The following is a 24,022-nucleotide window of genomic DNA, read 5'->3' as shown; positions in this document are numbered from 1 at the left end:
GTCCAGCTGGGACTATTGCTTTGTTTTGAGGACCAAAAGGCTTGGCAGGCCTGGGAGCCTGGATAGAGTCTTTTAACTAGTTCCCCCACCACCACAACTGGAAAAGAGGGAGGGAGTAGTTCCAGAGAGTCTGGAATCAGGAGTGCTGGGAGTAAAAGGGACTCCTCCCCACTCAGTTTTTTCCCCAAGGAAAAAAACTTAAAAAGCCCACTGCTTTACTGCTCAGGGCAGCACCCCTTTCTGAGACTGCCCACCACCCCTCAAAGTGTTCTGTCCTATGGCTTCCTAATAAACTTTGTTGCTGACGTCATTCTGGTATTTCATGAAATTCTTTCAGCTCTTTCTTGGAGCAAATGAACACTCCCCTCTTGACCACGGAGTCCCTCAGCAGTGTGTTCAATAAATCAGCCTTCTCTGCCCTCCACTCTGTCTCAGGTAAATTTTTTCACCACCATTCCCTCCTGCCCCCGCCCCCCACTGGCTCCTGCAGGCCCATTGCCTCCCCTTCTTGTACTATCTGCATGCTGAGAGTTCCCCTCCCATAGCCAGCTTGGGAGGGCAGGCCTGGGCCCCTCCCCTTTCTGTCTGTAACTTGGGTTCAGAGGAGGGGCCCAGCTCCAAGGCAGGGGTTTCAGGAACTCCCACTTAGGGCCCTGAAGGCTCTCAGCACAGGCTCCCCAGGGAGCCTTGTTTTCTAGGCCCTTAAGCAGAGCTGCTACTGTCTAGGAAGACTTTCTTCTGTCTTAATCCATCACTCTGAGTTTCTAACTCAGTATTTTTTCCAAAAGTCTCCTTTTTCCTCTTCAGAAACATGATCAGAATCCATAGGCATCAGTCCCGGGCCTTTCTGGGAACGCTCCCTGCGGCTTCCTGTGTGTTGGCCCAGCCATCCGCCTGTGGACAGGGTGGCAGAGACCTCCAATAAGACCTGAGCCATTCCAAGCACTTACATAAAGGGTGGGAAGGAAGGGCTTGGCTTTCCCTGCCGCCCACAGGTCCCAGGGGGAGGTGGAGGGGTTGGGGTTTGGGGCTGCTTCTCTGTCTGCTCTGATGAGGGGCCCAGCTCCCAGTGCCGCCTGGGAAATGAGAAATTGTTTCAATCTACCACCTCCCTGCCTCCCTGCACCCCCCCTCCTGTTTTTTCTTGTATGTCCCTTACTTACTTCTTCATTCTCCTCCCCTAGAATTGCTTCCCAGGAAACCTCTACCATTTAGATTATCCCTGGATCTTGAATGACTGATTAAACCAGGCCATGAGGAGTAGGAAAATACTGGAAACCCAGTTTAGCACAAGAGCTAAGTTGCCAGGGACAGGGTAGGAGTCAGTCCTTTCAAACACACTCTGAGCTAAATAATTCAGGTCCAACTCAACTTATGACAAAACTGATCTCTGTGTTGAAATGTTCTTCTTTTCAATATTCACAGTGCTGGGGGGGCCTTATGAACAGTTAGCTTACTGATAGCAGCCAACGGTGAAAGGGCTGTCTCTAAATGAGTCCTGACCCTGCTGGCTCACACACGGAGCCTGACCCTGCTCACACCCTGAGCCCTGACGCTGCTCACATTCAGTCCTGACCCTGGTCACTAAACCTCTCGCACTTTCAATTAATAAACATATATTTTTGGAGAAAGATGCCTTTCCGAGCCTTGGTAGCCCTGCTGTTTGTCCCCCAACTGTTGTACTATAAAGCTCTAAGGGTTACTCTTTTTCTTTTTTCTTCTTTTTAATGGAAAAGAATTGCTTTGACCTGAGAAATGTTTTCAATTCATACAGAGTGGGTGGATTGGGGTTTCTTTGTGATTTGTAAGTAGGGGTGCTCCTTCGCAAAGTAGTTCATATGGGGGGTCAGGAGAGACTGGGGACAGCCTGGGGGGCAGCTGCAGCTGAGGACCCTGCCCAGAGGCCTTGGTCCAGAGTTTATCAGCTTCTTCCACAGTAGGGTCTAGGGATCAGCACACTCCAACCAGAACCACTGGTTCTAATCTGCGACTGTGGAATCCTGTGTACTTGAGCAGGAGAGACTCAGGCAACTGCCATTCAGTCAGCATCCCTGTGAGGCTCTCCAGCATGCAGCACGCTGGCCTCTAAAGCTCCTCACAGGCTGTGTGGGACGTGCCTATTTTATAGCTGAAGAAAGTAGTTCAGAGAGGTGAAGTGTCTCAGAGCGAGGAGGTCACAGAGGGGGACTGCACAGCCCACACACTCCCCCCTGACTCTGCCTGCTGGTTTCCACTTGAGAAAGAAAGCCCTCAGAGCAACACTGGAGCCTCCGCCCCATGAGGACTCAGCTGGGCCTGGGTGTATGGAGGGAGAGGTGGGGGTTGGCACAAGACTCTTCCCATTGAGTCAGTGGGCGGTTCCTACCACAGCCCTGTCTGACCATCAAAGGACCCCACCCACGCCCCCCAGTGCAGCCTTGTCTGCATTTCACAACCTCCTGCTTGTTCTCTAGGTAGGACTGGGACAGGGCAGGGAGGTGCAGGGAAAACACTTACTGGACAATTTTGCAGTTTGTAGTAGAAACGTAGCGACCTGTGTAATGGATGTTGCATCTCACCACGTTGTTGGTGAAGTCAGACTCCAAAACAATGTACTTCGGATTAACGTGCACCTGAAGAAGAAGGGAAACAGATGGGGCAGGGGGCGGGGGTCAGAGGACTGCATCTCACTTAGCTACCAGGGAAGTGAGTGGAGAAGCAGATAGAGATGGGACACAGAGGTGAGGAGAGAGAGAGATGGAAAAAGATGGTGGGAGACCAAGAGGCAAGGCGCAAAGATACGCTAATGGACAGATGTGGGGAGATGCAGAAAGCTGGTGGTCACAGAAACCATCATCAGATCACCCTTATCAGAAGTTAGGAAGCTTTCCCAGAGCCAGGCCCCAGGTGAGGTGGGCCCTGCACCCAGCATTCTGGGTCAGAGAGGTTGAGTTACTGATCAAGGAAACAGCAATGGAAACATAGCAATGAAACACTCACTCCATAACTGGAATGAGTGGACACTCAGGCTAAAAGGGACTCCAGGGCATAGGCACCCTCTGCTTTGTGGGGGTCACTGCGAGTAGCAGAGTCTCTATCTCTGGAAGGGCGTCCTCTCCCAGATGGCACAGGAACTCCCCTGCCCGCAGCCAAGGGGATGGATCAAATGGCTCTCCAAGTCCTCTTTTACTTAGGACACATGAGTCTCCACCTCCTCCAGCATCACAGAGGCAAGTCTGCTGGGTAGGTGGGAACATGCCCAGAGGCTGAAGCTATCTCAGAGCTGAGGAACACCAATGGGAAGTGGGAGGGAGTGCCCCAGATCAGGAGGCCCACCTTCAGGATGTAGTTCCCAGGCTGCACATCAGTTATGTCGATCCACTGGCAGTCGATGTCCGCATTATAAGTATCATAGCACCCTGGGCTCAGGCCCTGAGAACAGGAATAGGAGTAGAGGTTGGGGTGCTATGCACTCCCAGGGACACCCCAGGCCCACCCTCCCTCTCTGTGCTTTGCCCTGAGGCAGGCCCCGGGTAGCTGCCCAGATTGGGCCTGTCTTCCCTCAAAGCCCACAAGATGTATGGACCAGAGATGCAGAAATATAATATCCAGATTGAGGGGATGTGAAATGAAGGGGAGTGTGCCTGGGAGAGAACGGGATGGCAGAAAAGATAAAAAGGCAGGACAGATGGACCCTCTGTGGATGCTTGGACAGATGAAGGTGGATTTGGATGGACAAACAGGCAAAGGGAACACGATGCCAATTGGACTTCATCAGAATGTTTCTTCCACTGGCAGACACCCCTGGGCAGGATGTAGGAAGGGGCCTGGGCAGGGAGAGGCAGTCACCAAGGGACCTGTGGTGCTGGGGATTGGTAAGAGGACCCACAGAGCTGAGCAGTCAGGAGCCTTGGCAGCAGCCCATCTTCATGTCACCCAGAAAGGAGCTCTCTGTTCCCCACTTCCAGACTCCTGTGCCCACGCCCTGCCTCTCTGGCCCAACCTGCGTGTGAGAGGTGCATGCATAGCGCTTGAGGTTGCCGAAGTCGCAGGTGCTGTCCTCCAGGCAGAAGCTGGCCTTGTGGCCCTCGGCCACCTTCTTGCCTGTGGCTGCATCCAGCAGGTCGTAGTGGCTGAACTCGTCCATGCTGTGGTAATGTCTGCAGGAGGGAGAAGAGGTCACCCTCCGAGCTTCCCCTTCGGTCCCCCAAGACAGGCCTTGCTGAGCCTGCTGTGACCTAGCCTCCTGACCAGTCAGGGCTCTTGTGAATCTGTGGTGCCCTGTGCCCTTCCAGGGAGGCATCTTTGTTGTCCTCACCTAGCCAGGTCACCCTGGCAGAACACCTCCTCAGGACTCCTCATTTCCTATTGAGCTCCCACCTGCACAGACCTCCCTCTAATACAATGCCCTGTATTCTAGACATGTCTGTCCCTTATCGAGGCCAACCATTCCATGCCCCATCTTCTAGTCCAGCTTCTGCTAAGGCTCCTCTGAGAACTTCTTGCCCTCATGAAGGATCCTTGGCAGAAACACCTCACCAGGGTCCTCCCATCAGCACCTGCCTCTCTCAGGGTGCTACTGGGTGAGGGGAGCTCAGGCAGCAGGCCCCTGGCCCCCAGGAGGGCCGCAGAGGCAGGGCACCCCACTCACTGGTGGCAGCTGTGCCACTCCCAGGTGTGCTTCGGCCGGTTCGGGAGGAAGTCCGCTGTGCCCTGGTTCTTCACACGCTGGGGGAAGCGCAGTAGTACCCGCACGTCATAGTCAGTGGCTTCGGGGGCATATGCTGTGCTGCAGAGACAGATGGGGAGAAGCAAGTGGGGCTAGGTACCATGAAACCAATACCTGTAATGGCCCCTGAGGACCCACACATCTGACCTGCATTGCGGCAGAGGCATAGGCCTCCCTGGGTCTGGGGGCATAGCAAACTCTTTGAAGGGCATTTAAAAAGTGGCCCTATGCAGAAGATCCTGATGAGTCTTCCCTCCTGCAGGCAGAGTCCTAATTGTTGACCAAAGACATGTTGGTCATGTCTCAGGCATGGACCTAAGAACCAGGTTCTGACTCTTCAATGTCGAAACCTCTTCCTTTTTCTGGTCATGTCTGTTCTGCTGCTCCCACACATACTCTTGGTTCTGTTACAAATGTTGTTTCCCAAACAGCTTTAACCCTTTTGCTAATCCATACTTTTGCCCATGCTGTTCACCTGACCCAGAATAGTTTACCTGACTGTTCACCTAATCCAGCCTTTGAGGTCAACTCAGATCCCCTCCTCCAGGAAGCCTGTCCTGATTTCCCCATTGAGAGGAGTCAACTGCCTATGAGCTCTAACAGCGTATCAGTTACCGTCCACACCCAGAGTTAGGTTGGTGTGACCAGGCCACCTCTCCCTGATTGTGTGGCTATAGGGCCAGTGGCCCGCCTTTCTCTATTCAGGGAGCACAGGTCATGGGTCTGGTTCAGCCTGCTCGCAATTCACTTTGTGACACCCAATTCTCAACTGTGGCAGTGGGACACATACACACACACACACACACACACACACAGCAGCTGTACTGTGAGGACTGACTGCGCACAGCTGTCCTGGCTGACCTCAGGGGCACTTCCCTGGCACTCATTAAGGTCTGTGTCCTAAGGCCAGAGGCAGGAGGTGGCCAGTTGTGGGGATTAGCTCGCTCTCTCTGAGAGGCTGTCTGGACAACAGGCAGCCAGGCTCCTGTCTGCCAGGACGTAAGGCTCTTGGCCTTGTCTGGGGGAGGCTTGGAATCTGTTTGTGTCTGGGTTGGAACAAAACATCCTCCCTCTCTCTGTTCAGCTAAATCCTGCCCTTCTGTTCAGCTCAGCACACCGTGGGAAACCATCAGGGTCTAGGTTCTAGGCCCAGCTTGGCCGCAAACACGCGGTGAGACTTGGAGCACGTCCCTTCCCTTGTCTGGGCTCTGCCTGCAGTCTGTGACCTGGCCCTGGTCTGCAGCCCACACTTTCAATGATGTTGGAGGGCTCTGCACTCCAGAGCTCAGTTCTGTCTGCATCCCGTGCTCTGATGCCTCGGCCCTAGCCGACCTCTCCCTCTGGCCTCCACAGCTCCATATGTGAATCATTCTAGGGCATGGGTGAGGGGTCACTCTTTCCAGCTAGCCCAGGAGACCCCCTATGATGGAGCTGCCTTCTCCAGGCCATCCTGGAGCTCAGGTCTGGGCACACAAATGCCCCATAAAGGTGGAGCAATAGTGTGGCTTTCACTCAAATGCCTCCAAACTCAGCCTTGGAGCTTGCGGTACCTCATTGCTAGAGAAATGATGGCAGGAGCTAATATTAAGGGACATATATCCTTGTGGGACCCAGAGGAACCTTTAAAAGAGGCAGCTCAGAACAGAAAGGTTTTATTTCCTCTCATTACTTCTCTATCATGAAGGGGCAGCATGTGCCAGCAGGGCCCGAGTGAAGGCGACACCCAGGGACAGTCCCTGTCTTCCCAGGTACAAATGCAACAAAACCAGACCAGACCACAAGGGGCAGGCTGCCTGAGTGGTAGTCAGCGTGTGGTCCCTGACGCCTGGCAGCTTGCACACCGTTGCCAGTCTGTAATGAGATAAGCAACTGGCACCAGAATGTCAGTCACTAATCACACTGTTTAATTCAGCTGAGACTTTTTATTTTGAAGCAAGACCTTCTCAATGAAGGAAGCAGTGAGCTGAGTTACATTCTGGTTCGCGCTCCTTATCCCATTAGCAAGAGAGACAGTTAGTGGTCAGTTGCTGTGAGTGATGGTGGACTAGAGGTTCTGTAAGTGAGATACTATTGAGATTCTAAAGGTTTCCAAGATACCAAAAAGTAAAAGTAAATAGTGTTCAGCATCAAAAAAAAAGGCAAGTAATTGAGAAAAATAGGTGCTTTCAATAAAGGGATGTCAACCAAAAAAAGAGAAAAGTATTAAGTTGATGTATCTTTGATTAGCTCTGTTAGTAGAGGGACAAGTTCCCAATATACAGATATTTCAACAGAATAGTCTCTGGTCATGAAATCAGAAACAAGTGCTGCAGGAGACAGAATCGCCCAGGGATAATGGAGGGGAATCATCCTCACCTTCTGTGTCCCTTCCCCTCCCTCTTGTGCGACACAACTGAGGCTTCTTTGTCACCCATGACCACTGCCCCAGAGACAGCCAAAGTCACGGCTCTCCTCTCTGGGGATGGGTCCCTAATTGTGCCCTCTATCCTGAAGGCTGATTTGTCCACCCAGGACTTTCTGGGTCCTTGAGGGACCCAGAGGAACCTATGCAAGAGGCAGCTCAGAATGGAAAGTTTCATTTCCTCTCATGGGGCAGCATGTGCCTCTAAGCTGGAGTGAAGATGACAGCCAGACTAAGTCAAGTCCCTGGTAAATGCCATATAGAGAAATGCTGGGTACTGCTTTTTCCCTGCCCGTCCTGACTCCCTTGGGACAGGCAAGGCACATGGTGAAGACAGCAAGGTCCTGAAAGCCCTGGCTGGCATGAGCACAGGTCCGGGTGGCTCCTGGGACAGTCCTAGTGCTTTGCACCTTGTCCCCAGTTGCTTACCTGGCCAGACACTTCTCTTCTGCAGCACACCGCAAGGAATACAGATGGGCTCTCTGGACGTAAGTGGATGCTTGCACATAGTTGGGGTCCGGAATCAAGTCAGGGAGACCTGAGGAGGGCAGTAGGAGAGAAGGAGGAGGGAGGAAGGAAGTAGTGTAGTGAGGGTCAGGAGGGCCACGGCTAATGCCCAGAGGCCTTCCCAACCCCCAAAACCTGGCTTCCTCAACTGGGTGTATAATTCGAACTATTCTCCCTGAGCTCAGGGGTGGGGTCAGAGAAGTTGGGGAGCAGAAGCTCGCCTTGGAAGGTCCACACTGCAGGACCAGCTCCTCTTTCTGGAGAAGCTGGGAATGAGGAAGATCTGGGAGATAGGGCAGAATGTCCTGAGAGCCAAAGAGGAAAGGGTCATGGCAGGGGACCATGGGAAGAACAAGAACCAGGAGGCAGGAGTGAATGAACCAAGTAGTATCCTGACAGACACACACTCTTCCATGTCCCTGCTCCCCAGGTCTCTGGGCATCAGGCCACATGTGCTCTCTGCTCCCCTCACCCTGCAGCTCCATGAGCCACCAAGTGAGCCCTGGGCTTCTGGCCCTGGTGGGTCCCAGGAGGCTCATGGGCAGAGTCAGGTAAATGTTGACTGGTGCAGCGAAGGTTGTTTGGCAGGGATGGGCCAGCAGTCTCTGCAGAGCAGGCTGCTGACCAGCCAGGAATCTCAGACTGGGCATCCAGCCTGACCCTCTCAAAATGCCTTTCTTCCCCTCAGGGCCCTGGGTCTATTCCAGAGGCCTGGGGGTAGCTCCAGCCCGGGATCACTTGTTCCCCAGCCAGGACCAGCTAGAAGCAGGAGTCTGTGCCTCCTGCCCTCCTCCCTCTGTGCGTGAGTCAGTCCTAGTATGCATTATTGGGAATAAGTAGAAACCAAACTCAGCTATCCAGAGCCTATCCACATTTGCAGTAGAGAAGGACTGGTCTTGATGCTGGGACTGTGGGAGGTGGGCAGAGACTCCAGACTTGGTCTCCATTCCAGCTCCACCACAGACTTGGGGAATAGGCCCAGGGGCCTTGCTGCCCCCTCCCCTCTCAAGATCCAGGGACTCTGGCATATAGACCATGCAGCAATGCTGTAAGTTCCTCTTTGCTTCTTTCAAGTTTTCTGCTCTTCAGGGGCAAGCAAGGTGGGAGGACTTGAGTCATACAGACAGGCTTCCAGCCCCCTCTTCTTCCTGCCAAAACTCTCTTATCAGCTTTCAGGCTCAGAAAGTAAGGCAGAGAAAAGGCTTCTAAGCCTTTGACAAAGGGGTCTGCCTGTACCCCACTCCTCTCATGCACAGGCCCCAGCCCTGCTTGCCCTGGGGCCCATGTCTCATGAGAGAGCCTAGTCTAGGCAGCCACTATGACCTCACCTACTGGGAATGAAGAGGAAGCTTAGAGTACAGGGTGGGTGCAGATGAGGTGGCTCCTGGCTGATGGGGGCCCTCTTGGCCAGCCTAGATCCTATTACTCAAGTCCTCAGGAATGCCTGCAGTCATTTCCCGAGGGATCCTCAGGTCCTCAAAAGCAAGGGGCCACCTTGGTACCAAGCTGTTTCTGACTTTTGGGTCCCCAGAAGCCTCTGGGAGGGAGATGAGGAAGTCAGGAGTAGTCCCCATCCCCATTGCTATGCCTTGCCCTCAGGAATATGAGGGGGTGGGTCAGCAGGGCCTGTAGCCTCAAGAGACCCAGTATTTGGCACCAGACAGCCTGCCTCTCCCACCCCAGGACCGGTTTCAATAAACACTGCACAGATGGCTCCACAAAGCTTTTCTGGCCCGACCCTTCCTCTCTAGGCCATTCCATGAGTTGGCTCTGTAGCTTAGGGAAGTGAGAAGAGCCAATTGAGTAAAAGGCCAGGGGTATTCAAGGCCAGCGAGGGTCAGTGCCATTCCTGGCCTCTGACAGAGCCCCGACTCTGGACACACACTGAGCCCTGACCCTGGACACACACTGAGCCCTGACCCTGGTCCCATACTGAGCCCTACTCCTGACCACACACTGAGGTCTGATAACTATCAACAACTCTGGACCTCAGAATCATTGCTCTTTGTCCTGTTTATAGACTAAATCTTAGTACTTAAAAAACAAAACCTTAACAGAGTTGCTTTGACATCACTGATCCTTTTGGATTATAACTGAGTAGGATGGTTTTTTGGTTAGCTCCAGAGCTATGGGGGAGGAGCACTTGTAGACTACTACAAATGTGGGGATTTGGGAGAAAGACAAGAACAGACCCTTCAGCTGCTCACAATCTGTGGCTTGCCCCATAGATGATCTTCCTCTTACTGTTGAAAAATCTCAGGTTGAGGAGGGTGCCTCCTGCTCCGGGAAATCTTCCCTGATTGACAGCCTACACATCCATCTCATATCTTATCTCTAGGTCTGTAGTAATCTATAATCAGATTTCACCATAATTTACCTATGTGTATGCCATACCAGACTGTGTGCTCTCTGAGGGCAGGGCTCTTCTCACCTCTCAGAGGGGCAAGCCACTGTGCTGCGTGGCTGACTGACTGCCCTCCACCTCAGTTTCTGTCAACAGGCATCTTGAACAGTTAGCGGCTCAGACTTCACTATTCTAGTCATCCAGGAGTGTGCTCCACACCTTTCCCTGAGAGACAAGGAGGTACTGGAGGGAACTGCAGCTCAGAGAGGGCGATGAATTTCCCCCAGTCACACAGTGAGTCGGTACTGTCCAGGAGGAGATCTAGGGCCCCACCCCCACCCCTGGACTCCTCTTGTCATTCTTATTTTTATAAAAATAAACTTTTAAAAGTCTAATCTACACACAGTCAGAAATACACAGATTTTAGTTATACAGATTGAAAAGTTTCCACAAATGTAAACCCCATGTAACTGCCACACAATTAGGCTATGGATTATTTCCATCAGCGCTGAAAATTCCCTCCTAACCCTTCCCAGTAAATCCTGCTTCGTTCTTACTTCCCCCACCCCAGGGAACCATTTCATTGGCCTTTTAATCACTCTATATTAATTATGTCTTTCCTAGAACTTAAATGAAATCACTCCATTTTACCTTTCTTTTGTTCCACATCTTTGACAATCACAGGGCTCCTGTGACTGCCGTAACAGGCTCCCCCAGGCATGCTCCACCCTGTCACACCCTCATTGTCTGGGAGAAGATGCTGGAAAAGAAAGCAGCCTCAGGAGATCAGTCTCCTGCCAAGGTCCCCGGGAACAGGCGGCCCACTCCCTTGGCTGGTGTGTTTTCCCAAAAGGGGCCTGTCTCCTTCTGCAGCCAGGCCTGCGGGCTTGGACGCTGAACCCCTTCCTAGGGGCTGGTGGTGGGGCTAGGCTATGTGATAAGGGAAGGCTTGAGAGCAGGGGTGGGGGCTTGTGGATGAAGAGATAGGGGTACTGGTCTGCTGTTCCTCACTTATAAGTATAGTCAAGCCCTCCAAGCAGGGTGGGCGACACAGGATGAAGTCCAGTTACAAACCAGACCTTGTATTCACCCCCCATCTCCAGGGGAAGGTCCTGGAGACAGAGTAACACTTACTCAAAAGGCAAGGAGAACCTCTGGTCCTGGGAAAGTCATTTTGAAAGGGGCAGGTAAGCTGCAGAGCTCTGGGGAAGGAGCATTGTAGACTATTACAAATGTGGGGATTTGGGAGAAAGACTAAGGACAGACCCCTCAGAACTGCTGGAATATTTGGAGTCACCCAGCCCTTGGACTTATCACAAAGTATGAAGTGCATTCCAGTGAGAACTTTTTCCAGAGACTCCCCTCTTCTATAAATATAGATAAACTAAAGTCATCATAATTTTCTGTTTGGAGCAAACAAAGCATTTTCACTGGTCTTATGAGACCCTTGTAAAAAAAGAGTTTGTTCTACCTTCATTCTCATCCCACCCTCAGTCACATGTTAAACATCTGTGTCTCTGTATAAAATCTGCCATGTGTTAGAGAGGAGTATGTATTCTTAAAGTATATAAACGATATTGTCTTATAGATCTTACTCTGCTTCTTGGTTTTTCAGTCTCTTAAACTTCTACGATCTATCAAGTTCATGCTGGACCCCTCCTCTTCTTCTCGGGGACAGGGCTGACCACTGGGAGACCAGGCATAGGGTCTTGCTCAGCTTACCCAGTGTCCTGCCTTTTGCTCCCAGGAGGTAGACAGGAGGATGGCTTCTCAGTCTACTGGGTTATAGACTTTCTGCGTGACTCTGGGCAAGCCTGGCCCCTCTCCAGACCTCACCACCTCCATCTCTCCAGCTCTAATTGCCCTCCCCCCCGCCACCCCTGGTCTAGTGCCCTGGGCCCTCTTCTCCAGAGTGAATGTACTGACTGTGGTGCTGTGCACTTCAGGATTTGGAGGGGGGGAGGCGGCGGGAGCAGGGGAGTGGGTGAGGAGGGGGCCTAGAGTCAGCGAGCACCAAAGGCCCTAGGATGGCAGAAGTCAGGCTGCTGGCTGGAGAGTGACATGTGAGTGAATCAGGTCTCAAGGCCATTCTGCAGGAAGCCTCTGGTCTGGGGATACCTGGGCCCTTGATGGGCTCCTTCAGACCCTTCAGGGGAGTGAAGGCACAGGGCCAAGGGACAAGGATCTGCATTCCACCCCACACCCAGTGCTTCCTTCTCCAGGGATCCAGGGCCTCTTCACACTGCCTCTTGGGGGGCAGGGGGCAGCATGCTCAGGACAAACCCTCCCTGCCTCTCACCCCAGGCTGGACCTGGTCCAGAGGGGGACCTTGTCATGCTGTCTAAGATCTCAGAGTCCAGGTCCCTTCCCTTTTCTTGGGCTCAGTTTCCCCATCTGGATGATCTGGAGTTGGGATTAACGGGACCTCCAGCACAGGTAGATGAGTGCATAAACACGCAGAGATTAAAATACTTCTCAGGAGTTACGCTGTGCATGCCCCAGTCTTGGGCAAGAGCCTGAGACCTCTTACAACCTCTACAAAAGATACTTTAGCAGCCAGGAAATTCTCCCACTGTCTGACCAAAATCCTTCCTGCTTCATGAGAAATCTGCTCCCTCGTGCTCCACAGTTCCTGGAGGCTGCCCACTGCAAAGGGCCTGCGGTCACATTCCTGTTGCTTGCCCACACCTCACCTGTTTCCCTCTTGGCTTCCCTTTTCTGTGGGTTTCATAAACCTCATCTCTCTTGAAATCTTTCCTTCTTAGGCCTCCTGCTCATAAGAAGCAGAGGAAGGCAAGTGGAATGCAATATTAGCCCTAATCTGAGCCCTCACTAGAGGATAAACAGTGTCCAGCAGGAACCAGTCAGTGGGTTGTGAAATATGTGTGGAGCGGGCTGTTTGGGCTTGCACAGCCAGACTTCAGAGGAGCCTCTAGGTGGGGAAAGCAGAAGGCTCACAGAGCAAGGCCTTGAGTAAAAATGAGTTGGGAGGGCCTTCAGGGTAGGAGATGGCAGCTCTGTGCCCTAGGATAATTGTCATCGAATAATCAGGACATTAAATTGACTGTACTGGCCTGGCAGTGCCATACCTGCATAATGAGCTGGCAGGCAATGTGGCTGCAGGATCCACTGGAAGAGCCAATCCCTGTCTTGGCAAAGGAGCCATGATCACCATAGGCTGGATCCAGAACCTTCAATGGCTCTGCAGTGCCTCCAGAGTCAAGATGAGATTTTCTCAGAATGGCAGCTTAAACTTAAGGACAGGCCCCTCAGAGTTGCTGGACCCCTCAGAGCTAAAGTTCTGTGGTCTGGCCTTACCCTGGCATTCCAGACCCCTTAACCCTATGGATTGGTAAGCAGTTATCTCCCTAGCACACACTTTCTGCTTCTGGCCACTGATACTATCCTGTATGTGCACTTGCCTTGGAATCTCTGTTGCGCGCGCACACACACACACACGCACACACACTCACACACACCATCCAGCTCTGTCCTCACCAAGGTACAGTCTTTAGGTCCCAAAGCCTACCTTGTCAGCCTTGACCACGGCTCTAACCATCCCCCTATATCCCCTTCCCTCTTCTAGCACACATCTGCTGCCCCTACCTAACTATTCACAGCCTCACCCCTCTGTGCAGCAGACTCGGCTCAGAGAAGGGGATCTGTGAGTGTTTGTGCAATTGAGCTAACTGCCTAGAAGTAGGCCGAGGCTGAATTGCGAGGAGGCCACAGCTAACCTGTGGGGAGGTCAGCTACCTTCTCCATGCACCAAGCCTTCTGTTGCCCCCTTGCACACCTCACTCCTTACACATCCTTGTGTGAACACAGCCCTACCCTTCCTCCCCTCCCCATCTTGGCAAGCCCTGCTTAGTACCCTCTGTCCCCAATTCCAGAAGCCTCCCTATTTGTTTCAAGCCCCCGAAGTTCCCTCCTGATCCCTCAGACCTTTCAGTGACCTGAGCTTTTCATCTTTCTTTTCTTCCTTCTTCATCTTTCTTCTAAAGTCTTATGGGCCAGCAGTCTTTCCATCTCAACTTAGGGCAACTTCATCCTTTCAGGATGAAGCTCAGTGCTATGTTTGCCACCTCTCTTAGTCTAATACCCCACATATAATCCATTCAGGAAATCCCATCAGTTCTATTTTCAAAAACCTATTCTGACTTCCATCACCAAAGCTGTTAGGACCCTGTCTGGTTATCTCTGCCTGAATCCACATCTCTACCTGGACCTCTGAACCAGCCTCCTCTTGGTCTCCCTGTCTGTCTGCCATCCATCCCCTCCCACACAGGAGTCAAGACCCAATGCATGGAGAGTGAAAGCTGAAGTCCTCGTAGTGGCCAACAAGGCCCTTCACAGCCCGGGCCCTGTTTCCTCTTTCACCTGTCTCCCATTATGCCCCCATCGCCCTACTCTTACCACACTAGAACATACTTGAAAACCCAGGGAATTCTACCTCAGGGCCTTTGCACTGGTTGTTTCCTCTGTATGGAATGCTTTTCCCACAGACAGCTACATGGCTCACTCATTCACCTCAATTTCATAAGGCCTGCCCTGACCACCCCTGCAACCTGCCCTTCCCCATATGGCAGATCTTCCTTGCCCATATCTATTTTTTCCACAGTGCTCACAAGCCTTTATTATTTACCCGTTAATTATGTTTGTCCATGAAAATATAAGCACCACAAGAGCAAGGATTTTGCCTCTTTTCACTAATGAATACCCAGATCTAGACCATTTCGTAGTACATGGCAAGACACTTAATAAATAATTGTTGAGTGGCTGAATTTCCTCATGATGATATCTGCCCATCTTAGCCAGATTAGAGCCTCTAGGTTTGGGTGGACTGTCCTGTGCCTGTGGTCCAGCTGCTGGCCCAGATCTCCCTGCACAGTGAGTTCTGGGAGTTGGAGAGATGGGCAAGATGGAGGTCGATGATCCTGCTCTCTTGTGGCTGGGCTGAGAACTTATTGAGGACAGGGATGAGTCCTGGGCACCCAGGAATTCCCCGAACCTGGCTCAGAGACTGGCACCTCTATGCCCTTGACAAGCACATGCACAAATACCTGCACCCTACAGAAGGTCTGGGGCATCTGCCTGTGTGAGGACAGACCTTTTTTTTTTTAAAGATTTATTTATTTATACAAGCACTGGGTACAGTCAGAAGTGCGGAAGGGTGAGAGAATTCACCAGAGCCAGAGTGGGGAGCAGAACAGGCAGACCAACGAAGCACACTGCTGAGGGGAGCAGCGGGCGCAGCAGGAGAGGTCTGCACGCCATGTGGGACCCTCGCCAGCAGCCGGGGATCTAACCGGAGCTGCAGAGACTGCGGGCAGCTTCGCAGCCCAGTGCTCAACCGCTGCGCCACCGGGAGGCCTGACAGACCTTATTATCTAGCAGAGGTTGGAACTGATTCCACAAGTCCTTTCTTTTGAAAAATGTTTGCTTTGGCGTTGGAAAACCTGTGGCTTCAGTTGACCCAGGAGCAGGTGGAAGAGGGGGAGTCTCCTGAGGCTTTGATGGCAAAAGCCTCTCAGTCCCTGCCTCCCCACTTGAGTCTCTTCCGGCTCTGGCACTCTGACACTAGCATCACCTCATTTCTAGTGATGCTGAAATGCTGGGTACAGGTCAACAAAGGGGAAATGGACCTAGGTGCAGCCCTGGCCCCAGAATTCTGGATCTAGACCAAAAAAGGTGGCCTGGTCCAGTTGCCTGTGGCAAGGAGGCCCAGGTCAGGGCAGGAGGGGACCAGATCCAGCCTCCCCTTCCGGCCTGCACGCCAGCTGCTCCGCAGGAATGCCGGCATGGAATTAGAAGCAGGTGTGGGCTGCAAGGGCGGACCACCCGCCTCCTCCCCGCCCTTCCTCCCTGCCATTCCAGCCACTGCCCTGGGGAGTTTTCCATGTGTTCTTGGCTTAGACAGGAGTGGGGTAGACTCAGGCTGGGACTACTGGGAGGGGTGCCTCTTAGGAGATGAGAGGACATGGGGATGGGAGTCCCTGGAGTTAAGAGAGAAGGAGGAGGGGGATGGAAAGCCAGAACTCCCAGCAGTGGCCTGGTGCACACAAGGCCCTCATACTCCCCACTCTGCCACCACCCCCAAAAGCTCTATGGGACTTAAGAACTCAAGGCAAAATCCAGATTTTGAGTTCCCAGAGAGATTGAACCTGAGAAAAACAATGAACAAGGGAACATTCCCTTCCCTGAGGTGGGGAACAGAGAGTTGGGGGCAGTGCAGTGGGGAAGAGCTAGGTTCCAGCTGAGCCACTGATGAGCACAGAGACCTTAGATGTGCTACTAAACTTAGTGTCTTCATCTGTAGAATCGAGGTGGCCATACCATATTGCCAAGGTTCCTGGGGGGACTACCTGAGAAAATGAAATCGAAATGCTTGGCCCAGTATCTGGTGCCAAAATAAAGGTTCAAAAAATGGCTGCAATTAGTCTTTAAAACTGGAGCTCTCGGGCCTCCCTGGTGGCACAGGCGGTTGAGCACTGTACTGTGAAGCTGTCCGCAGCCTCTGCAGCGCGGGTTCAATACTGGCCAGCCAGGGAGAGACCCACATGGCGCAGCAGACCTCTCCTGTCTCGCCCACTGCTCCCCTCAGCAGTGTATTTCGGTCAGTCTGCCTGTTCTGCTCCCCACTCTGTCTCTGGTGAATCCTCTCACCCTCCCGCACCTCTGGCCTGTACCCCGGTTCTTGTATAGATAAATAAATCTTTTTTTTAAAAAAAAAAAAGAATACTGTGACCATTTAAAAAAAAAAAAAACTGGAGCTCTCTTTTTGCAGAGGTGGTCCAATTTGAGTCGGGGGAGGGAGGGGAAGGATGTGGCCTATAACCTGATGATAAGAGAGGAGACAGGAAGTCTGCCTGAGATGAGGCCACCGGCGGCACTATTTGTCTGTTCTGACACAAGAGACCTTTGACTTCCAACCAGGGAGGTGGGCAGAGGCCCCAGGTTCCCCTGTCTCCATGCAGGACTCTTTAGGGCAGATTCTTTGGCCTGAAGAATCCATTTCTTCCTAAAGGAACAATGTGAGGCAACTTCAGGGATGGAAGACTGTGATTCTGGATCTACCAGTCAACAGCAAGGTGACCATTGACAAGTCATGTAACTTTTGAGGGCCTCAGTTTCCTCCTGTGCAAAATGGGACTACTCATAATATCTAAGGTTGTTATGCAGGTTAAGAGACTCTAATTGTAAAACTCCAGGCACAGCACCAGGCAGTGTAAATACTATAGAAGTGTCTGTTCTGCAGCCTGGAGTGAGAGTGACAAGACTCCACACCAACTCCTCAGACCAGCACATCAGGAGGTGCCCTGTGCGTCCAAAGCCTTGCACACCCACAGTCCCATCTTCCTCCATCATAACCAGAACATAGTAGACACTCACCTGTCTGTGGAATGAGTGAATAAATGAGGTATGTAAGATAAGCAATAATACATCAAAAACACTTTTTTTAAGTGTGGTGGCCAAGACTCAGGATGGAGTCATGCAGACTCAAATTCTAGTTACACCACTGGAAAGCTGAGTGACAAGCAGCAAGTGAGCCTGTCACCTACTCTATGAAATGCAATGAACAGCAGCATACGGGACCTAGAGGAGTGATGAGTAAATGCCGGTGTAATTCTCCCCCTGGGGGCAGCTGGGAAAACTGAGGTCTAGAAAAGGAAGGCTCTTGGGGAGGCTCAGACTAGCCTGCTCTGCCTAGCTCAGAGGTGGAGCATGGGAGCTCCCAGGTCACCTCAGAGCTAGGCAGCAGTGACTGGTGCAGGCTAAGTTCCGGCTCCGTCACATCCAGCTGTGAGAGTTCCCCCAGGCCTCAGTCTTCTGTCTGTGCCAGGAGACCAGGCACTCCACCTCTCTAGATGAGGAGAACTGAAACCATATTTATGCTTGGAAGGTGCACTTCAGCAAAGATCCAGGTGCTTATGATTCTGCTAGAAACTTAAGAGTAGTTGGGTGGAAGTCTGCTCTGTCCTTCCAGCATCTACTTCAAGTCCATTGGAGATGGGCAGGTAACCTGGAAGGGACCAGCCTGGGCAGTGGGGTGGAGGCAGGGAACCAGGGCTGTGCTTAGGGACTTAGGGGCCCTGCTGGCCTGTTGGACACAGGAAGCTAGATGAAGAGGGGTACCCTAGCAAGACCCCCGGGTATGTGCAGGAGGTAAGATGTGTCGGCTGTGTAGGCCTGAGAGGTGAAGGAGGAGGAGAGGAGGGGAAGGAGGTGCCTTAGGTTCTAAAGCATTTAGATTTAATCCTGAAGGCCTTAGGGAGCCATGGAACTTTCTTGAGCAGGAGAGTAACAAGGTCAGGACTGCCAGGGCTCATCTGGCCCATATGTAAGATGAACTGGCCAGGGAAAGGGTGGGAGGAAAGGAACATGGAGGCGGCAGCCACAGCAACTTCTTGGCCTCCCCCTGGCCATATGAGAACAGGGATGGAGGACCTGTGCAAGGCAAAGCTGGTGCTGCCATCAAAGATGTCCTGGTTGTCCTCCCAGGGCGCCTGCTCCAAGCTCATCTTAAGGGTTACCAAGGCTGGTGGGTTAATTTTGGGGTGTAAGTGGGGGATGTCCTGAGAGAAGAGTAGTGGTCTTTGGGGGCTGGGAATCATCTTAATCGACACCAAGGCCACCAGTTCAGAGCTTTTGAGGCTATTTGGAGGCAGGAGTGTTGGCAAAGAGATGGGAATGGAGGGCCTGGTAGAGGGAGTGCACGGTGCAAGGGACCCCATGCCTTGGCCCTGGGAAGCAGGCTTCCCCCTCCAGGTCTCTGTATGAATTTACTGTGAGAGCCAGGCTAAGAATGTGATGCTCTCTGAGCATCTGTCTCTCCAGTTAAATGGTTCAGAGTAGGAGATAATGGGAGGCCTCCCATAGCCCATAGTCCCCAGCTGGGGGTGGGAGGGAAGAGGGTGCAGGCGCCAGAGGAAGAAAGCAGGCTCTGGACAGGCTCTTGGAAGCCTCCCAAACATGGAGGGACGTGGGCGGCGCACACATGTGTTTGGTGTTGTGAGGACACGTCCACGCCCACACACACACAGGCTGCCAGCGCCGGGCCGCAGACCCCAGGGTGTGTGGCCAGCAGGAATGAGGTCAGTCACGGGGAATCTGCCCTGGACTCCCACACTAGGCCTGGGGGTCTGAGCTCACATACAGGGTTGGCCTTCCCTGAACCAGGATTTTCCATGGTGCTGGCCTAGCAGGGAGGGGTGGGGAACCAATGATAGAGGAGAAGTACTGATCCCTGTGAGCCCCAAACTGGCTTCCCCTCCGACACACACACACAGACATTCCCAACCCACATACCATCCCCTCCCTGACTGGGGGACGGGGCACTGGAAGGTGCTGACAGCCATCCATTGAGTAATGCTTGGCACTTCTCCTCTGGGAAGTCCTCCCTGAGCCCCTAAGTCTAGACGGGAGCTTCTGCCCAATAACAGCACAGAGGTGCCCCCTTTGCTATGCATACCCCTGCCTTATATTCCCCACCAGGACAGGGCCTAGATTTGATGCATACCATCACACACAGCTTGGCACCCAAAACACTACCATCAGGGAGAACATCTTCAACCTCAGATGAACTGTGGAGCTCAGAGAGAGTGGCAGAGGCCCTGCTAAACATCAAGCATCCCTGTTCCAGACAGGGTCTTGCTCAGGACTCATGCCTCCCCAAACCCAAAACACTGACAGGCCAAAGAGGGACCAGAGAAAAGCCATTGGCTGGGAGCAGAGACAGAGCAGAGACACTGAGACCCATGCCGGCCTCTGGCAGCATCGCACTAGATAAGGTCTCAATTTTCTCCTCTGCCCACAGGTGTGTGCTTCTAGCCAAGCCCCGCCCTGCAGTCTTGCATTCTAAAAAAAAGTCACCACCCAAGGTAGTGCCCTATAGGAAGAATGTCCTCTCCTCCAGCAACCCTAGGAGCCGTGGTGCTCAGCTGTCATACACCCTGCTTCAGGGACGCTGCCTATCCCAGGAGGACCCGATGGGTGTGCAGCCACCGTGGGCAAGAGGATGCATCCTTCCTCACATCACGAAGGGTCTTCATCTAGCTCCTGCCCTTAACTCCTGCAGATTCTCAGAGTGGGATTAACACCTATTTGAATCCTTCACCTTGGATGTGAGGGAGGGGGTACTTCTAGTGGGGACACTCCTCTCCCTCAATTTTGGGGGTCTGCAGCTCCTAGAAGCCAGGATTCCACCGTACAACCCCTCTCAGGGACAGCAGCTGCCTCTCACCAGAAGTCAGTCTGCTTGGGGACAAGGTAGCAGTCCCCATGCTGACAGGCAGAGTAGCAATGGGTACTGGTGTGATACATGTGGCTCTGGGCTCCAGGGCTCAGCCCTCACCTCATGTACCTGTCACAGCATGGTGTGCAGTGGAGAATCAGGTCACCAACTACAGCCGGAAAGGGGCAGGGCAGGGATGGAACAAACACACTGGGGACTGAATGGAAAACCCTAATCAAAGCTGACTTTGGACTTGCAGAGACAGAAGCAAGGAAGGGGATTTGGGGACAGCAGAGCATGAACCAATAGCCACTCCATCCTGGCCAAGCCACTTGTGGACCTTCGCCACAATTGCCAGCCTGCTAATAGCACATGTAGAGGCGTCCGTCTGAAGAAGGAAGGTTGCCCCCTTCCTCTAGTGCAGATGGCTTGGATCGTCCCAAGACTAGGTCACATCATTACCCTCGAAGTCAGAGGGAGGGCTGTCCACACTGCCTCCTGGGATGCTCCCCGAAGGCCGGGACTAGGGTGAGCTAAGTGAAGTGAATGAGGAGTCTGGGGAGCAAAATTTTAAGAGGGCACCAAGCCCCCAGTAACCAAAATAAGTTATATCTGAAGTTACATTTTTAAAAATCAAAATGAATGCAAAAATTCTGATTAAAAAATACAAAATTTCAAATGAAGACAGGATCATTATGACTGATTTTTCAGCTTACCCAGGCTCCAGTATGGCTTGGTGAGGTACCTTTACTGGTTCTATTTAAAATCTGGGTATTTTGTTTACGGTAGATTTTTTTTCTTACATGATTTTACTCTAAAAAGGTGCATCAAAATGTCGGTTATCTCTACCACTGAGTTTTTTGGCACACCCTTAAATTTTGTGACCCAGATAGTGCCTCACTGGATGCTCTAGGTTGGGCCTTGCAGTGTCCACCTGAGGTGACTCTTGCTCATCTAGTCTGATCTTCTGCCTGAGCTAAGACCTCCCCTCTAACCTGCTCACTGCGGTCCAGCTTACATAGGCCAGGTATGGGGAACTTCCACACCTCCAGAGGCATCTCCTCAGGCCTTCCTGACCCCCTATGCTCCTGGCTCAACCAGGAAGGCTGGCACAGGGGCATCTCCAAGGGAGGATTCATGCCCTGAATGGCAAAAGGGAGAGGCAGGGAGAAGGACACTAACCCTTGGTCCGGGATGACTCACGCCAGGTGTGCAAGGGGCCGCATACCAAGGCCAGGCCAGCCTCTCTAGCCTCTAGCCCCTACCCCCAAGCAAGGTCAGAGCCCAAGCCCACCTGGCCAAACCCTGGCACGTCCGTGGGAAAGGCACGGAGGTGGGGCGCACCGCGGGCTGTGGACGGTGCTGGGGGGTCCTTCCTTGGCTGCTCAGGGAGGCCCTTGGTGAAGGTCAGAGGAAGAAGGGTCTGGGCGCCTGGGAGCGTCTACCAGTGCCCGGGGTGCCGGTACTCACCGCGAGCGTTCTGTTGGGGTCGATACACGCTGCCCACGCTGAGACGCCCCTGCTGCGCGCCCTGCCGCTCCCCAACCGGCGGGGGCGCGTCGGAGCTGCGGACTGGCAGGTAGGGCGGCTCCGGCCCACGGAAGGGGGGCTGCGGCTCCGGCCCACGGAAGGGGGGCTGCGGCTGCGGCTCCGGGCCCCGGAAGGGGGGCTGCGGCTCGGCGGCCCGGGGCCGGCCGTAGGCCTCGGGCGGCACGTTGGCGTAGGGCGGGTACCAGCCCAGGCGGGGGTCGCTGTAGGAGCCGCCGGCGGCCGGCGCCGCGTCGGGGCTGGAATCCGGGAGGGCCGGCTCCAGGCCCGCGGGGCCCTCGTGGTACAGGCTGTGCGAATAGCGGCGGTCCAGGCCGTCGGCGGGCGGCGGGGGCGCGTAGGGCCGCTCCGGGGCCGGGTAGAAGCCGGGCGACGGGTACTCGGGCTGCTCCTCGCCGCCGCCGCCGTACTCCTCGTAGCGCGCGCGGGGCTGGAAGGGGTAGACGACCCCCGCCGAGGCCACGGCCGCCGCCCCGGCGCCCAGGCCGCCGCCCGCGCCGCGGTAGTACACGTAGCCCTGGTCGTAGGTCCGCGAGGCGGGGTCGTAGTTCTCGTACTGGCTGACGAAGGGCGCCTGCGGGTAGGGGTACTGTGGCTGGAAAGGGGGCGACTGGCGGTAGGTGCTGGCAAAGGCCGAGGCTGAGACCGAGGTGCCCCCCCCTGGCCTGTTGGAGACCGAGGTGCGGGCCCGGGCCAGGCCCGAGCTGTCCCCGACGGCCACCTCCCGCCAGTTGTCGGGCACCTGGCCGAACCCGAACGGGTGCCGCGCTTGGCCGCGCACGGTGTCTGAGCCCACGCGCCCGGGCTGGGGCAGGGACGGGGCCTGCCGACGCCGGGGGCCGCCGTGGCTGCGCCGCTGGGCGGGCTGGGGGGCGCCTGCCAGCAGCACTCGCGAACTACTCTGGGCCGGCAGGGGCCCGGCCGGCACGTACTCGGAGCCCGAGTTGAGCAGACTGTACACCTGCCCGTTGTTCTCCCACTGGATCAGCTGCCGCCAGCGCCCGGGGTCCGAGCCCAGTTCCGGCTGCGCCTGCTGCCCGTGCACCAGGGCGCAGAGGCAAGCGCCCCACATCAGGGCCCCCAGCTGCCAACCGGCTCGGGCCAGAGCCATGGTGGCCCCTCTGCGGCAGCCTGGTGGACCGAGAGGCTCTCGGGGGTGGCCCCCTGCGCGTGCTTCTCTTCCCACGGCCTCGAGGACAGGACGGCTCCGTGTCTGCCCCAGCTCTATCTTTGTCCATCCTGGCCTTGTCCCGAGTGGGACGGCTCCTCCGATGACAGCATTTCGAGGCCAAGGGGTCAGGGCAGGGCAGGGGCGGTGCCCGGGGCTGCACGAGGCTCTCGGCAGGGCACCGGGCAGGCAAGACGGCTTACATGGCCAGCCCGGCACTGGCTGGCCGCTGGACTGGCGTTTTCCCACTCTTAATGAATAAGCAAGCAACAGGCTGGGAGCTTGGGAGGTTTGGGCAGCCTGGTCTGTCTGCTGGGGCCTCCTCCGCGGGGCCCTATGGCCCGCCGGGTTTTAGCTATGTGGCTTGCCCCACAGCTGCTGTGTTCCCTCTGTCCCTGAAGCTCCCTGCCAAGCCCAGGACCTGCCCTTGAGGAAGGGAATGAAGCTGGGAGTAGGAAGGGGGACGCCTTGGGGACTCAGGCTGGGTCAGGGCCCCCCCCCCCCCCCCCCCCCCCCCCCGCAGGCAGAATTAGACTGGGGTGTCTGCACCACTGTGGCCTTTCTTCTTTGCTTTTGACCCAGCACTCCAGTCTCAGGTTACTGGCTTGGCCTTTGGCTCCTGACTCTTCTTCATTACTCCAGCCTCTCTCCAAAGCCGGTTCTGAGAGACACCTCCTTGGTGAGCCTCCTGGGGGAGATGCTGAACAAGGACCACCTTCTAATTCTGTACCCCAGGTGTACCTCTTGGGCCTGAACACAGTGGGGTCAGAGCTTCACCTTTTCCCTCTTGGCCCACCTCTGGGCCTGATTCTCCCAGTCTGTAGATCGGGATGTGTGTCCCTGTGCCAGATTGAACTTGGAAATTCATGGGAGAGATCAACTTCTCACACATGGTATGTGCTTTCTGTCTGCATCTCTTGACTTAACAAAGCCTGAGTGTGTGCGTGGAAAAACTGAAGACCAGGGACTGACTTTGATAAAAGATAGAACTCATTGTGTTCTCTAAGCACAGAATAGCGGAAAGAGAGGTTCAGGAGAACTGAGTCCAGTTCTTTTGCTGTAATTAGGTTGCTGGGTTACTTTGGACAAGTCCCTTCCCTTCTCTAATACAG

The 24,022-nt window shown here is 54.1% G+C and overlaps 1 protein-coding gene across 1 annotated transcript; it reads right to left on the bottom strand.

The window, feature by feature from the left end:
• Nucleotides 1-2,492: 2,492 nt before the first annotated feature.
• LOXL1 (lysyl oxidase like 1) lies at nt 2,493-23,221 on the bottom strand. Its single transcript, XM_037502907.2, has 6 exons — nt 21,665-23,221; nt 7,539-7,647; nt 4,631-4,768; nt 3,983-4,139; nt 3,316-3,411; nt 2,493-2,612 (listed from the first exon to the last, which is right to left on the bottom strand). The coding sequence occupies exons 1-6, from the start codon at nt 22,851-22,853 to the stop codon at nt 2,493-2,495; spliced, it is 1,809 nt and encodes a 602-aa protein (XP_037358804.1). The 5' UTR covers nt 22,854-23,221.
• Between the last annotated feature and the right edge of the window lie 801 nt (nt 23,222-24,022).

The sequence above is a fragment of the Talpa occidentalis genome, unplaced genomic scaffold (genome assembly GCF_014898055.3).
Source record: "Talpa occidentalis isolate TD23 unplaced genomic scaffold, MPIMG_talOcc4v2.1 talOcc4.11, whole genome shotgun sequence".
Lineage (NCBI taxonomy): Eukaryota > Metazoa > Chordata > Mammalia > Eulipotyphla > Talpidae > Talpa > Talpa occidentalis.
Note: the sequence above shows the minus strand (reverse complement) of the source record. Positions and strands in the feature narration are given on the sequence as shown.